Genomic DNA, 16,970 nt, shown 5'->3' with positions numbered 1-16,970 from the left:
AAATATGCTTTACGTACAAATCTGTTTAAAATTCACAATGCATTGAATAGTCATTAAAATGTCCCAATTTAGAAATCAAACTTTGGTAAGCAATTTACTTTCTGAGTCAGTAATGTTACTGTGGGTAGCTCATCTTCCAAGCTTTGGAATTTGAGTAATAAACTCAGTAGAAGAAGTGTTGCCTTTAGCTTAAGGAAGTCTTTAATTAAAGTCTTCATTTAAATGCCACAATGTAACTTCCTTTCCAATATACAAGTTTTGTAGGTATCTTTGGCTCTTTCCAGATTCTTGGTTCTGACCTTTAAAATATCCATCTGTTTCTCTATCCACGCCCCTTGCCTTCCTTCCTCTTTCTGTCTGGTGGCAATTTCTCTTCTTCTAATAGGTCCTTCTTCTACAGACTCCCACAAAAAGTCATTTTTCAACCCTCTGCCTGGTTCTCTTTTGCTCATCATCATTCTATCTTTAATCCTTACCAAGCTCATCGGGATATCACTCAACTGCAAATATCTTTCAACCTTTAATGTCTCCTCTCCTGTCTTTTTCTGCTTTCTGCCTGTCACAGCTAGATTGTATCCAAACCGGAACCAGCACCTAAAACAAAGACCTGCTCCACATGGCAGCACCATTGCTGTGAACAAGGCCAGCTCCAGGCCACAGCGCGCCAAGCACGTGCTTGGAGCGGCAAGCCGTGGGGGTGCTCTGCTGGTTGATGGGAGGGCGGCAGGTGGCTCCAGTGGAGCTCCCGCAGGTGTGCCTGCGGAGGGTCTGCTGGTCCCGTGGCTCCGGTGGAGCACCGCAGGCATGCCTGCAGGAGGTCCACCAGAGCCGTGGGACCAGTGAACCCTCCGCAGGGACGCCTGCGGGAGGTCCACTGGAGCTGCGGGACCGGCGAGCGGCAGAGCTCCCGACGCGGCGTGCCGCCATGCTTGGAGCAGCGAAATTGCTAGAGCCGGCCCTGGCTGTGAAACACTTGCCTTGCTGCCTGAGCTCTGACTGGTTAGGGGGCATGTCAAGGGGAAGAAATGGCCCCTCACTCCATCCCCAAGAAAGCTGATTGGTTATTCTACCCATGTCCAACATCCTACTATCAGCCCTCTTCCCATTACAGGATGGAGATGCTACTCCAGAGGAGAGTCTGCCCTGCCCAAGTTTTGGACAGTTATAAATGGTATTAGGTCAGTTGGTCAACTCTTCGCCTATCAGTTGGGGGATGTGAGCTGTAGACTGGGGTCACATGATGTTGCTGCTGGACCACAGCAGGCCCAACCACAACCCGAACACAAGGGCTGTGAGACAGGCCTAGAGAGAAGGTGGGACCAGAGGTGTAACACAGGGCAGCCAGCAGGGACTGGGTGACTGCAGGCCAGGGAAGATCCAGTTCCTTGGAGAAGAAGCCCTGACTAGTACTCCAACTACAACTTCCGGCCCCTGAGGATGACAGCGGGAATAGAATCTGGCTGGTGTGAGCTCATCCTTTATAGAAACATTGGCCACCAATCCAATGGGAAAGAGGTGTTCTCTAACCTGGGAGTGAGGCTGGTATACACTTGGGGATGTTTGGTCACCATTGGAGTAAGACTTTATTAGCATCTAGAGTTTATTGCATTGAGGCTTAGTGCATAATTCCTGTGGTAATTAACTACATGTGACTCTCAAAGCGTTCCTTTTATTAACACTACAACTCCATTCATGAAGGCTGATAAAGATGTTGGGATATTGTAATTCTTCCTGGTTACTGACTTCACAAAGGTAGAAGAAGTATTCTTCACCTGAGAGCAAAAGGGTGTGAATTTGAGATAGCCTAGCAAAATGGTGAGCCCCCTACTGCAATCAAACCCACATTTTGGGGTGTTCAAAATCCAGATCCTAATTTTGTGGCTCAGGCCCTGTTAGTTCTAACAAGGTAAAAGTTGAGGGGCATGATTCTCCACTGATTTGCACCTTGGTAGTCATTTCACATGTCAGAATTGAATGCAAAGTGGCTGTAAAACATTTGTTCTGATTTGGCAGTTTTATAGCCATTTTGCCCTTATATCAATGACTACATATGGTGTAGGACAATGGTGAATTGGGCCCATTGTGAACAGACAGGATCCCTATTCTGTTTTCAATAAAGTAAAAACACAGTGGGTTAGAACCCAAACTTGTCCCCATTCTGGGATTTTCCCTTTTCCATTAACTGAAATAACAGTACAGAAAACAGCCTGAAGTTGGCTTCTTCCCAGGGCCAGTGCCACCACTTAGGCAAACAAGGCGGCCACCTAGGGCGCCTAGTGGTTGAGGGCGCCTAAAAGCCCATTCAGGCAAGGAGGTGGAGTGGAGGTGAGCTGGGGTGGGGGTGTGGGAAGGGCTGCCCACAGTAATGGGGGGGGCACACAGGGGAACAGCTCCCTGCCCCAGATCACCTCCACTCTGCCCCTCTGCTGAGCACACAGCCCCCGCTCTAAGTCTCCTCCAATCGGCACCACAAGCCTGGGAGGGAGAATTAGAGCAGCGCTGGTGTGCTTAGCAGAGGAGGCGGAGCCGAGGTGAGCTAAGGCGGGCTCCCCAGGCAGGGTTAGTTGCCGCACAGTGGGGGTCTCCCCAAGTGGGGTTAGCTTCCGCAGGGGAGTGTCCCCGGGCAGAGTTAGCTTCTGGGGCGGGGTGGTCTCCCCAGGAGGGGTTAGCTTCTGCGGGGGTTGGGGTTATCTGGGTGGGGAGGTGGAGCAAGGTGGAAGTTTCGCCCAGGGCGCAAAACTTCCTTGCACCAGCCCTGCTTCTTCCTGAGGTTTCCCTCTGCAGGGTCTCTTCTCCTTGCTCCTAGTTCTCCCTCTCTCACAGAGAGGCTCAAACCCTTTTATATCTCTGGAATGGAACTATAGGACTCACCTGACCAGGTAACCAGTAAAAATAATTCTGCATCGATAGAAATAACCCTGCATCCTAACACCTTCTTAACAAAATGTGTGCTTCTCATGGGCAACAGGAGCCTCCTCAACATAACTCCATTCTCTCTATCTTCCTTCTTAACTCAAACTTCACATTTGCTTCCACTGTCTCTAACCTTGAAAACATCTTTGACCATGAGTTTGCTTTATTTCTCTTACCTGTCTGTAAGGACTTTCAGAATACTGTCCACAATTGCTAATACTTCTTTACACCATTTCTATTGAAATCATTATCCAAGCCTTTATGTTTTCTAATCTTGATTACTGAAACTTCCTTCTCTATGACCTCTCCAAGTTCTATTCTTCAGAATCCAACATATGTAGAAAATGCTGCTGCTGTTCTTTTTTCTCATTATAGAGAAATACAATAATCTCCCCCATGATCAGATAATCCCACTGGTTCCCCAGTTCACATTATGTTCTAACAGGCCTTCCTGATTATTAACACCGAACTATGTTTGCACCAGTATGGATCTTGTTCTCTCCACGCTCCCCACTGAGCTATCTCCATTTGTCTAGAAGCAGCTAATTCACTGTGCCTTCACAGATCTTTCACTCCTGCAGTGCCTGCCTTTTGATGCAGACTTCCTGTATCACCAACACCTCACATTTTCAAATCTCATCTAACATATTTTAACACTGTGTTTAATATTGAACTCAATAGCACTTTGTGATACAGTTTTTATGAGAGACTCTATAAAAACTAAAGTTGTAGAATAAGTAAAATGATGCAAGCCCTGCAATTATTCTTTTATAAAATTAATTTTTTATATTTTTTTCAGCCATATAAGAAAATAAAACTAAATATTTCTTTCTTTCAGAAAGCTCCCTGACCTCTTTGGAGATTATCTGTTCTTTAAAGATTGCCACAGAATATTACCAAAGAAGGATTTCAGCCAGTCACAGATCAGAAAAATCAAATGTTGTTTTCTTCTCGCAAACAGTACTGAATTTCCTACAGACATTATGGGCATGGGTTCATAAAAGGCCCTCAGCTTGACCTCTCATTTTACAGCCTCCATTAATTATGGGCACAAATTATGGCATGTAGACATCTGATTTGCATATATAGTTTTGTAGTTGCTTGTCTATTTGCTATCATTTGTGCTTTTCGTTAGTTGCATCTGCAAAATAGGAGTGATTAAAAATTATGCCCTTCAGGTGTCCAGTTATGTCACTTCTTCTCTGCACTGGCCACTTTATTTAAAACTTTTGAACAATTACTAATAATTGTAAGCTCATACTTTAAAACAAAGGACCATTACTTTTCTTTTATTTAATACTGTGGTTTGTCTAAACTGTATGATAATAATTGGCTTTTAAGTCAAATGTCTCTGCTTCACTTGGCATTTAACCACCTGCAAAAGCTGTAGATTGCCTTGGACACTCTTCTGCCATGAGCATTATCTCCTAAATATTGAATGCCCATTTATTCATTATTTTGTAAATACGTTTGCATATTTCATGTTGTTAACAATGCAGACAAAGCAGACCGTGGAAAATGCAGACCATTTCCAAAAAGCAGGGTGATAATTTTTTTAAATCCATCATATTCTGAAGAATTAGGGAAAAATAGAGAAAGGATAGGGATGGCCAGGAAAGACGAGAACAACAAGGAAACTAGGGCCAGGAGAAGCTGGAGGTATAAAGGAAAGAAAAGGAAAGGGAGAAAGGAAATGATGGAAAATGAAGGTAGGTGTAGAAAAGCAGAGGAGAAAAGACAGCAAAAATATTGTATACCAGCTCAGCGCTTTGGCAGCCACTTCACCTGTTGAGATCCAAAATAAGTGAGGGATGGTAATTTGCATACCAAACATAAATATGCAGTTTGTATCGTCTCTCATTTACTAGAGTTTTCATTTTAAATTGCCATGTCTTCGGGAACACTTAGTGTACATAGTAAGGGTAAAACTTCACATTCCAAGTTGTGGTCAATGGGTTTGGGATCTTCCCTTCCTCCATTCCTCCCTTCCACTTACCTCTTCTTTGGGTTCATAACACAAATATAAAACATCTGTGAAGAGACATTCCAGTGCTTCAAAAAGAAAACGAAAAACCAAACCTCAGACTGAAACTAGCCCATTAAAAGTACCTGTATATTCAAGGAGTGCCAAAAGTATTCTTGTCTTCACCTCTGGAAAAAAGCACAAAGGTTTAGGACATAGTCAAAAACATCCCCTATATCATAATGCATATGCAGATTCTGATTTTACAGTAATCAGAAAGAGTAAACAGATTCATTTTCCATAACAGTTAACTTAATTTTACATCTCACTTGATGAGAAAATTAGTCATATTCTAAGTCTACGATCCTGCAAAGAGAACCATGTCGGTGGAACTACTATGCCTGTGTGCAACCCCTAACACAAGGATCCCACATACCAGCACTGCACAGAGGCACAGGTCCATCCATGCAAAGGCAGCTGCAGGGTCAGTCTATATTGCTGTTCGCTTAACTCTCCAAATCTTTTGCACAAGGAATTCCACTTCATTTCAGTTCTGCTCATGGAAGATTAGCCCTATTTTAATCATTTTCCCCATTTTATTCTTAAATCTCAGAATCAATGTTCACATGCTGTATATCAATACATCATGAGAAATCTATCTCTGGAGCATTTTCATTCTATTGCGATCTCAGTTTTAGGGATTTTATTTTTTGTTTTCTTGTACAAAAATTTAGTATGAGTTAAATATTTTTCTGACCTGAAGCAAGGCAACACAATAAGAATACTTTTAAATTTTTCCTAAGTGTTTAAACTATGTTGTGCTTTTAGTAAACAACAATAATTATGGTCAAGTAATGTCAAAAGTACACTGAGGCCTAAAATTTGAGCTAACCTTTGCATTTTCAAAATTTAACGTGGAAGGTCTTTCCTATTTATTTTAGGTGGGGTTGGTAGCACTACCTATTATTAGGTCTGTTAGAGCTGAAATTTTCTACAGTGAATATTCAGGCTGAATGTTTTTGGAAAATTTTAGGCAAAATGGCTCACCAATTCTAAGAATAAGGCTAGGAGAAAATACATTATTTCTCAATGTTAAAAAAAATTCATTAACTTTTGCTTTGGAAAGCTCTAGCATGCCTACGCTTTGAAGAAGAGACTTGAAATACGGTGTCGGTGGGGTGGGTGGAGGGTGGACTTCATATCAGGGATGTGCCTATTGCCATTCCTGTGAAAATCTGCTCAAATTTTGCCAAGTTATAAGCCTTTGAAAAAAAATCAGTTTGCAGATGCTCAAAGACTTGCTAGAATTTAATAGCTCAAGTCTCCATAGATTCCATCTTTAATAAGCAAGCTCAACCCTCGCACAGCACCTACCAGACTGCATACTTGCCATCCCCATCAATATGATGCCAAGTGATAGACTATCTGGGTGGTTTTTTAGTTTGCATTTTTTAAAACCTAGAACATTTAAAAAATGACATAAAGAGCATTATTAAAAATCCAATGGAAAAAAAAGAATGTGATCATGTAATTAAAAATTGTATTATAGTGTAAACACACAAGGGACTGAATTAAAGATACACAGATAGCCTTAATTTGGGATTTTTTTTAACTTTTAAGTGCTTGATTTGCAGCAATAATAATGTCCTTTTAAATTAGATGGTGGGGGTTGGTGTATAGCTAACTATTGGTTTTAAGTCCACGAGTATGCGGTAAATGGTAAAAGCAAAGTGCACAAGTGTAAAATAAAACACTTAATACTACTGCTTATATGCCTTATATGAACTTGGTGGTACTCTGGAAATACTGATCCCTGACTGTACAAAACACGAAAATTAATTATATGTTATATAATTTGTGTGTCTTCCTAAAAGTAACAATTCATAAGATTTTAGTACAGTGGTTGTATCTTGTAACATAGCTTTAAATTACATGCCAAAAATTACATGAAGAGGATGCCACAGTTCCAAAGTCAAGCACCTGAAAGGTAGGAAATGCCAGGATTACTGCAGCCTCTTTTTGTGTATGACTTATGACAGTCTTGCCCAACATCCCATGAGAAGTCTGTGACAGAGCCAGGAACAGAATCCAGCTCTCCGTCTGGTGCCTCCCCTTCAGCACTCTGCCTTGTGAACTGAATAAGGATGGAGACCTTGAGATCATATAATTAAAAACTGCAGAGACAGCAGAAGTGGCTGAACTGGGAACTGAATCCAGGTCCCCCAAGTCCCAGTCCTCTGTTATATTCACTAGATAGGATTTTAGAACCAATATCCGCTTGGAGTTATCTTTGGCACTGTCTTGCCATTCACTGCCTTTAAGGTAATTTCAATGAATGTATAAAGATTTGTCTTAGGTGAAGTAGCTGATATGCAAGAGTTTGGCTTTTGTGCAAACTTAGTAAATATATTAAAGGCCACAATTTTCAAAGAAGTGGTTGTTGACTAGGGGGGGGCTAACATTCAAGATTTAGGGCTTGATTTTTAGAAGTGTTGAGCAGCCACTTCAAAGAGAGTTCTGAGTGTTCAACGCTTCTGAAAATCAGGCCCATGGTATCTCAGATTAAGCAAACACGAATTAAGGCACTCAGAATTAGTGGCTACTTTTGAAAATGTGCCTACAACTCATCCTCAGCAGCCTGAGTTTTCAGATGAACAAAAGAAGCCTAAGGGCACATTAAAGATTAATATACTGGGGTCTAGAAGTCTGATCATTTTGCTTAGTGACTGAAGCTTCTGTATGTGGAAAATTACATTTTAAATCTGAAGTATGTAGCTATGTTGAGGCTATTTCTTGCAGCTCATTATGATGGGATCTGTTGAATCTCTGAATACAAAAGCATTTAAGGTTCCTATGAATAATGTTCTCCTGCTTATGCTAGAATTACAGGCTGCAACAATTTTCCCTTATCCTCTTTATTATAATCTCTCTCTGCTTCATAATAACAATGAGTCCAGGGACACCTTAAAAACTAACAGATTTATTTGGCCATAAGCTTTCATGGGTAAAAAACCCACTTCTTTAGATGCATGGAGTGAAAATTACAGATACAGGCATAAATATATATTGGCACATGAAGAGAAGGGAGTTACCTTACAAGTGGAGAACCAGTGCTGACAAGACCAATTCGATCAGGGTGGATGTGGTCCACTCTCAATAACTGATGAGGAGGTGTCAATACCAATAGAGGGAAAATTGCTTTTGTAGTGAGCCAGCCACTCCCAGTCCCTATTCAAGCCCAAATTAATGGTATTAAGTTTGCAAATGAATTGTAGATCATCAGTTTCTCTTTTAAGTCTGTTTTTAAAGTTTTTTGTTGAAGAATGGCTACTTTTAAATCTGTTATTGAATGTTCAGAGAGGCTGAAGTGTTCTCCTGCTGGCTTTTGTATGTTACCATTCCTGATGTCTGATTTGTGTCCATTTATTCTTTCTACTTAAAAAAATAAATAGACACAAATCAGACACCAGGAACAGTACTATATAAATCCCTGGTGTGCGTACATCTTGAATACTGCATCCAATTCTAGTCACCATATCTCAAAAAAGGATATAGTGGAACTGGAAAAAGTTCAGAGAAGGACAATAAAGATAAACAGGGGTATGGAATGGCTTAAAAAAGAGATGACAAAGTGGGGGCATATTATAGAGGTCTCTAAAATCATAAATGGTGTGGAAAAAATGATTAGAAAAGTGTTATTTACCCTTTCACACAATACAAAACCCATGGGTTACCCAGTGAAATTCATAAGCAGCAGATTTATTACAAACAAGAAAAAGTACTTTTTCACACAACACACAGCTAAGCTGTGGAACTCTTTGCCACAGGTTGTTGTGAAGGCCAAGACTATAACAGGGTTCAGAAAAGAACTAGATAAATTCATGGAGAATAGGTCCATCAATGGCTATTAGCCAGGATGGAAAGGAATGGTATCCCTAGTCTCTGTTTGCCAGAAGCTGGGAATGGGCAACAGGGGCTGGATCAGTTGACTTCCTGACCTGTTCATTCCCTCTGGGGCACCTAGCATTGGCCACTGTCAGAAGACAAGATACTGGGCTAGATGAACCTTTGGTCTGATCCAGTATGGCTGTTCTTATGTTATGTTCTTAGACCACCGAGGCAATGTACCAGGAAGGCTTATTGAGTCTTCAACAATTCCTTGGGAAAAAGGATGGGAGCACCAAATTCTATGTGAATTTATAGAAAATTGAATGAAGTCACTTTAAAGGATTCTTATCCATTACCTCCAATATATGATACTCTAGATGTTGTGGCAGGTGCAATCTGGTTTTTCACACAGGATCTTTTGAGTGGCTACTGGCAAGTGGGAGTGTATCCAAAAGACAGGGGGGAAATGCTTTCACTGAGTGATACTTGTAGCAATTTAAAGTGATGACTTTTGTCTAGAGCAATGCACCAGCCATATCTGTGAGGCTAATAGAAAGGGTATTACCTGGAATGCTCCTTTCAGCCTGTCTGTTATACCTAGATGATATCCTGGGGCCTGATAAAACATTTGAACAGGAGCTAAAGAATTTACAAGTGGTCTGTGAGACGCTGAAGGCAGCCATTTTGAAATGGAGCCCAAAGAAATGTGAGTTGTTTCAAAAAGAGGTAATGTACCCTGGGCACATAATTAGTGAGGAAGGAATCTCCACTGACAAAAAGAAAATTGAGTCTGTACAGAGCTGGTCAACTCTCCAGACACTCTCAGATATGCAATGTTTTAAAGGGCTATGGCTCCTTTTACAGATGACTCACTGTTGCCAATATTGCAATTGAGAATATTGGTTGAGTGAAAAGGGGAAACCATTTCAGCCATCAGCAGTGTGTGATGAAGCATTTCCAGGATTGAAAGTCTCTGGTGACTGAACTGTTGTGGACCATCCATGATTTAAAACTCCTTTCATATTGGACACAGATGCTAATGCTTTCAGTTTGAGGCAGTACTGACACAAGAACACAAGAGACCTGAGAGGTGGTAGCTTATCATTACAAAAGTCTAAGTTTTCCTGAAATAAATGATTGCATCCCTAAACAGAACTCCTAGCTCTGATTAAATTGATAGAACATTTTAATTTTGATTTGTATGAGAGGAAGTTTATGGTCAGGACAGCTCATGCTTCCCTGCAATGACTCTATAGATTCAGAAATCCTGAGACAGGCTTGCCAGATTGTAGAAGAAGCTGCAGTGCAATCACACAAAGGCCTGGCCATAAGCTGATGCCTTGTCCAGATGGCCTTGTTGCAAAGTTAATTGCAAACACTGCCTCAAATAGGAGTACAAAGGAATTAGGCCATATCTATGTTACAAACTTTGGACGACATAAGCTACGTTGGTGTAAAGCTGCCGCAGTTAGTCTTTTGCTCCTGCATGTGCATACTTGGCTGCTCGCATCAGCGCTTTGCGTATTCAGAAGAAACGCTCATGTCAAGGCAAAGTGCGGTGTGCCATGGGTAGGTATTCTAGTGTGCCATGAGCCACCCTCCAGTTCAATGCCTTTGGGGGGATTTTTGCAATATGTTGTGGGACAGAAATGAGTTATGCAGGGAACTCTGGGATTTAGGGGGGCAAGTTGCCATCATGCAACTTTCTCGATCCCAATCCCATAATTTTTACAACTGTTTTTTAAATACCACAAACCCCTGTGGCACTTTTTGCTGTCCACCATCTGACAGGAACATGGAGCCTGTACAACTCTGCACTACTGACATGAACCTGGCACAGGACTAACGGTCCTCCAGTATTTGCAGAGTCACAGGAAGTACCGCAACAAGAGCGCACATTATGATTTCTTTGGGGATAGATTGTTAAAGGACACAGTGAAAATCAATTCAAGATTGTTGGTGGTATCCTTGGAGCAGACAATGGAGCATCACTTCTGGACTCTAGAAACAAGCACTGACCGGTGGGATTGCATCATATTGCAGGCCTGAAATAACAGTGACTGCAGAACTTACAGATGTGAAAAGCCACCTTTCTGCATCCCAAACTCACCCCTGCCCTCCAGTGCTGGAACACCAGAATGAGTCCTGCATTGACAGTCAATAAGTGAGTGATGGTCACACTATGGAAGATTGCAATGCCAGATTGCTACTGGTCAATGGAAAGTCATTTTGCAGTTGGAAAATCCACAGGAGAAATGCAAGTATGCAGGGTCATCGAGACTGTGCAAGATTGTGATGCTAGGCAATGTGCAGGGCATCGTGGATGGATTTGCAGCTATGGAGTTCTTGAACGATGGTGAGGTGACAGACGGCACTGTGACAGGGTGGTGCTCACCAAGTCAACACCCCTCCCACAGTTGCATGTAGTCTCTCCATCTCTCTCTCTGGTCTGCAGTCCCTCTCTCATTCCAGGAACCATGGCGTCCTCTTCATAATTCAGCCCTCCAGCCAGGTCACTCAGTGTATTTCCATCCTTCCTTCAGCAGTCCTAGGCAATTTTCCCATTCACTACCTTGTAGCACTACTCCCTCAGTGACTGGCAGGGGAACCTGGGCCCACCCTCTAACTCTGGGTTCTGGCTCAGGAACCCTTTAGTCAGCAGCCAAAGTCTGTTCCCTTCTACATCTTACTGCTTTTCCCTGAGCCCTCTCCTACTTTCCTGGCCACCCCACCTCTCTGGGATTGCCAGCTCAAACACACCTCCCTTCTCCCAGGGAGTGACTGCAGCCCCAGTCTCTTGCCAGTTTCCTTGTTTTATAGGCCCTGCCTCTTCTGTCCCAGCTGAGCCTGCTTGCAATCTATCCCTGCTCCCTGTCTCTTCCTCCAGCTGCAGCTTGTGGAGTTACCAGGTCTATCTGGCCACGTTAACTCCTTCCAGTCCTGTGTGGGGTGAACACCGCATCACAGGCACACATTTCTCGATTGTGGCACCAGCCCACCTTGCAACAGAGTACATCAACAGTAAGGGCTATTATTCTATGGTTGCTCAAATTTTGGTGAATCACCAGAGACGCTTTGCTGATATCAATGTGGGTTAGTCAGGGAAGATGCATGACACTTGCATTTTTAAGAATACAGGACTGTTCAGACAGCTGCAAGCTGGGACATTCTTTCCTGTCCAGTGGATTACCATTGGCAATGTTGAAAAGCCAATAGTGATTCTGGGTGACCCAGCCTACCTTTTGCTTCCCGGGCTCATGAAGCCATATACTGGCCACCCTGACAATGCCAAGGAAAGGTTCAACTACTGTCTCAGCAGATGCAGAATGACAGTTGAATGTGCTTTCAGTAGATTGAAGGGGTGCTGGAGATGTTTATTTATTAGATTCTATCTCACTGAGATAAACATTGCAATGGTTGCAGCTGCCTGTTGTGTCCTGCATAATATCTGTGAGGGAAGGGTGGAAAAATTGTTACCAGAGTAGAAGTGGAGCAGTTGTCTGCTGACTTTGAACAGCCAGACACAAGGGCTATTACAAGAAGTCAACGTGGAGCTATGCTGCTCAGGGAGGTCCTGAAAGGGCATTTATCAGTCAGACACAGTAATATGCTGTGCTGGGCATTGCTTTACCAGGTCCTGAAGTTTTGGGAGTTGCTAGGAACTGTTTAGTGCTTGGTATACATTTATGAATATCACATTATCTCTTTTAGTGAACCTATGAATTATGCAGTGCTTACTCTACATTTATAATTATTACATGTTTTGCATTGAAACCTATAGTCCTGTGGTCCTGTTCAATTACAATTAATGTGTGCTATCAGTAGCACCAGGCATTTTGCTACATCTGCTATGAAGCAATCAAGATGAAATTTCTAAAACTAAAAATGTATTGTGTAACAAAACCAGTGCAAAAATAATTTGCAATTAAAAAACAATACAGAGCAAACTTATAAAATACATTAGCAGAGCAGAACTTTAAGAATAGAATGCTAGAAAACGTGTCCCCATTTCAGTCAATTTCAACCAAACATACACCAACCATGGTTCTCACAGTTCAGTGTATGTGAAGCTGTAGTATTGCTTACTGTCCACCCATGTGGAGCAGTAAAGGAAGGATTGTGGTCCACGATGCCACATAGAAAGATGTAGGGTGCTACTAAAATGGAGTTCCCCATTGATTGTAAAAGAAGGTGAGCACAAGACTGTTGGACCTGTACGTTGGCAAGATTCTTCAGCATTTGTGTTTGTTGCCTAAAAAGCCTCATTAAAGGCCTAAAAAGCCTTTGTTGCCTAAAAAGCCTGGTGCATTTGCCTCTCTGACTCCTGGGCCCAGAAACTTTTGGCATCAGCCTCTCTGATCTTCTGATCTTTTTCTGGATATCTAGTCACTAACTCAGCGTGAACAATATAAAAACAGAACTCAATATTTTCTCATAGACCTTTCTCAGTCCTTCCCCTTTCTATCTCTGTAGAAAACTCTACAGATCATTGAGGACCCTAATCATGTACCTTTATTGTTATATTCAATTCCTTTCTCTGCTTTCCACCACATCCAGGCTATTAAGACCTGTCAGTTTTTCCTTAATAATGTTGTAAAATGTCCCTCCCATTCCATCTTTCTTGCTGACATCCTGGCTCCTGTCTGAGTCATCTGACCTTGACTACTGCAACTTCATTCCCTCTGGGCTGGCTGATTCTCATAGTAGGGCCCTCATGTCCATCTAATGTGCTGCAGCTAAATTAATCTTTCTCTGCCTCTTTGATAATGTTATTCCCTTAATCCTTGCATTGGCTTCTGACCTCTTCCACATCAAATTCAAACTCTTCAACTTCAAGGATCTGCACAGGTCTGCTATTGCTCTCATCTGCTGCTCCCTGGTCTGCCAACTTGGTATGGCTAGCCACTTTCTCCCACAAGCGAGTCTGCACCTTTTCTTGAGCCAATTACCTAGGGTCTAGTAATATCCTTCTTGAACCTGTGCTTCATTCAGCCTCACATTCCTCCTACAAATTCCCTCCATTTATTAGCCCTTCAAGGCTGACTTGTACTGCCTGATTTCCCCCTCTTCTAGTTAACCATATTATAGGATAAAAGTTTCAATAGTAAGAGATCTTGACTGTAGCCCATAGGGCTAGCCTGCTAGCTTGCTATATTATACATTCTGTTTTTTCTTTATTGGTTTGATTGATGATATTATTTTGGCTTATATTTTTGTACTGAATAGTTTCTGTAGACATTACTCCATTATATTTGGCTGTAACGCAAGGAACCCACAGATCTGTATCCTGTATGATTAGCTAGAGCAAGTTAGCATGAGTGCTTGTAACCTTTGGCATAGATAAATGGCTTACCTGTTACTCTTTTAGACTTAGACTGGGACACACTGGTAACCACAACAAGAACATGGAAGTAGCAGTTCAGGCCAAATGTAATGGGTTTTGAGAATGAGATAATTGGTATTAATATGTCTGGATGTGCTACTAATATGCATATTAAGCCTATAGAGTAAGTGTACCCAAAGATTTGTGTGGGTGAGGAAATAAGATTTGGGCATGGAAGGTTGGGCACTGACATGAATATTCAGGATAGTGTCAAAACCCTATAGGAGGGCGAACTATCATGTGGAGTTTAGTTCGTTTAGCTCTTTTGGTTCTTTTAGTTCCTCTTTTGTTTAGCTACCAGCTTAGATTTGGCAGTATAGCTTAGATACTCTACATTTGATCCTTCTCTCCACCATCTGGGCATTGAGGAACCTGGACTATCTGACTCACTTAGCATGCCAGAGACAAGGCTGGTCTTTGTCTCCCATCACCAGGTTGCCAAGAAAGTGTGTAAATATGCTAGTCTAAAGTAGCTTTTGTAAGGAATGATACCATAGGTACTCACAGAACTGTATTATTTCTTTTTTGATTCTATGGGTTTGAGCTTTGATGACTTTTTCCTTTATTTTAATAAAAAACTCTAAACCTTGGCATGAGTGTTCTTGCCACACACCGCAAGGGACCCTACAAATTATTGAATTCTCTACATTCTCTAATTCTGTGACCTGATTTCAGGACAAGGACCCGATTACCTACTAGTCAGATCATTGGTGAGCCTATAATAAACCACATCCCTATACATCAGGTCAACAAGAAGTTTTTTTATTTACTTCCCAGGAAAATTATTGTTTTTAATCTGAGTGCATATTCATGAATACTTTGACGTGTTCATCCAATTCCAATAATAATAAAATTGACAGACTATAAAGACCATCCTGAAGGTATTAAGAATTTTCTTTTTTCTTCCTATTTATTACACAACAGAAATTAAAAAAACATTGCAATGTAAAAGTTAAACATGTCTTTTGTGGGGTTCCTACAACTCCATCTGCTTTAAACAGTGAATCATTCTAATTTAATACAGCATGTTATTGAAGGCAACAGACCTATCAACAAGAAAATACAACCACTTCTGAATTTTCTATTACAATCTAAGCACTGGAGTCAGTTTTCAATAAATGGATTCACTTAGTTAACATCAATAATGGTTAAACAAGTTTTCAATCACTATACCCTCTATTCACCACTAAACATTTCTTTAGGTGGTAACCAAAGAGGCTTTGAGGGCTTCCTCATCTATTTACCATAGAAACCTAAATCTGACTCAAGAGACATAAATGTCCTCTTTTCTCCCTATTTATTATAGTGACTTAACTTCTGCTTATGTAGAAATATGAAGATTCACCTACGTATAACTGAAATTCTATTGAACACGTTCATTTAAAGAGTACACTAATGGCCTAACCAAGGATGGGCTTGCTAAGTTGTATGGCAACACTTTCAACCAGCCACATTGAGCGCAAATACAAAATATTTTAAATACTAAATAGAAAAAACATTAATAATATTTTGACTGACTCCTGTGTTTTGTGCCTGATCACTGAAATACAGATCTGAGAGGAAGATCAATTCAGCTTTTGGCTTGAAATAATTTTTGTCTTAAAATGCAAAATATAAAAATGAATTAGGGACCAATTTTTGTTCTTTCTGAATCAGATAAATAAAAGAGCAAAAGGGAGAGGTCAAGTAACTTTAAATTCTCTGCTCAAACCTCATATTAGTTTCAGTCAGAAATATCCCAAAATGGAGCTGCAGGCTGGCTAGTCTGTCTGCTGTATTCCTTGATCATTTGTGGAGACAACAAATAGCATGAAACTCAGAGGCACAGCACAGAACTTGCAGCCCAGAGGAAGGGACTCTGAAAGTTGCTTTAAGCCTGCTTTGTGCTCTCCTGATCCTGGACTACTTGGGGGCTGGAGATACCCACAACACAACTTAGACAGGCTCCCAGGGCTGTATAAGTAACAGCATCTTCCCCAGGCTGCCCTATGGGTCACAGGACTGCCCAGAATCTTGCAACACTCTGTGCTGCATCCACACCCTTGACACACCCATTTCACCAGGACTTGTAAAGGGTCCTCCAAAGCCAGCCTTATGGCTGACTCTGATAGTGCCTCTGCCAGCCTCATGGGGAGCTGGGCTCTTAGAGCCCCTTTTCATCACACTACCCCTATTACCTGGTGTAAGGACAGGGGTGATGGTCTTGCCCAGGATCCCCTGAGTGTTTTTTATGAACACTCATGAGATATTAGAATAATTTTTGAGAAATCAATTAAAACTTTTTTTTTCAAATTCAAAATGAAAAAAATAAGTAGAGCACGTGGCTGAGGGGACTGGCAATGGGGAACAGACTTATTTAATTGGATCCAGGCAAACACAGTAGTGACTAAATTTATTAACAAATGATGAATTTGGTTAAAGAAGTCACATGAGAGCTGATTGCTGCAATTTTCTAGTAGATAATTATCAGATGCCGTGGATGGAATGGACAGAGAGTGGGATATCTTTTCACTTCCAGAGTTATATCCTCAGACCATGATTGGGACCCATTGGTAGGGCAATATAAGGAAGCTCATGCTCCTGGGCTTCAGTAGCATCTGTGTGGACAGAGGGCTTCACTCTTCAGATGTCATAACTCAGCATCTTTTACAAGCACAACATTTACTTTAAAATTAGTCATTAAAAATAAAGATTTAATAAATTCTTAACTGATTTTTTTAATCTGCATTTTTGCAGCAGAATGCCAATTTGACACACTATGCTTTTGTTTATTGTCCAGCCAGGCACCAAAGATCTGTCTAATAAAATCACTGTTATTTAATG

The 16,970-nt window shown here is 41.4% G+C and overlaps 1 protein-coding gene across 3 annotated transcripts in view; it reads right to left on the bottom strand.

Moving 5' to 3' along the window:
- PREX2 (phosphatidylinositol-3,4,5-trisphosphate dependent Rac exchange factor 2) overlaps positions 1–16,970 on the bottom strand; it is a 304,318-nt gene that overhangs the window by 79,588 nt on the left and 207,760 nt on the right. For 2 of the 3 annotated variants that reach the window (XM_032805000.2, XM_032804996.1), the window contains exon 31: positions 5,023–5,064. In XM_032805000.2, the coding sequence (XP_032660891.1) occupies positions 5,023–5,064 (42 nt within the window). Of the gene's footprint in view, positions 1–5,022; positions 5,065–16,485; positions 16,791–16,970 lie in introns of those variants that run through there. The other variant, XM_032804999.2, reaches the window with a different exon arrangement.

This window comes from Chelonoidis abingdonii, chromosome 2 (genome assembly GCF_003597395.2).
Source record: "Chelonoidis abingdonii isolate Lonesome George chromosome 2, CheloAbing_2.0, whole genome shotgun sequence".
In the NCBI taxonomy this organism is placed as follows: Eukaryota; Metazoa; Chordata; order Testudines; family Testudinidae; genus Chelonoidis; species Chelonoidis abingdonii.
Note: the sequence above shows the minus strand (reverse complement) of the source record. Positions and strands in the feature narration are given on the sequence as shown.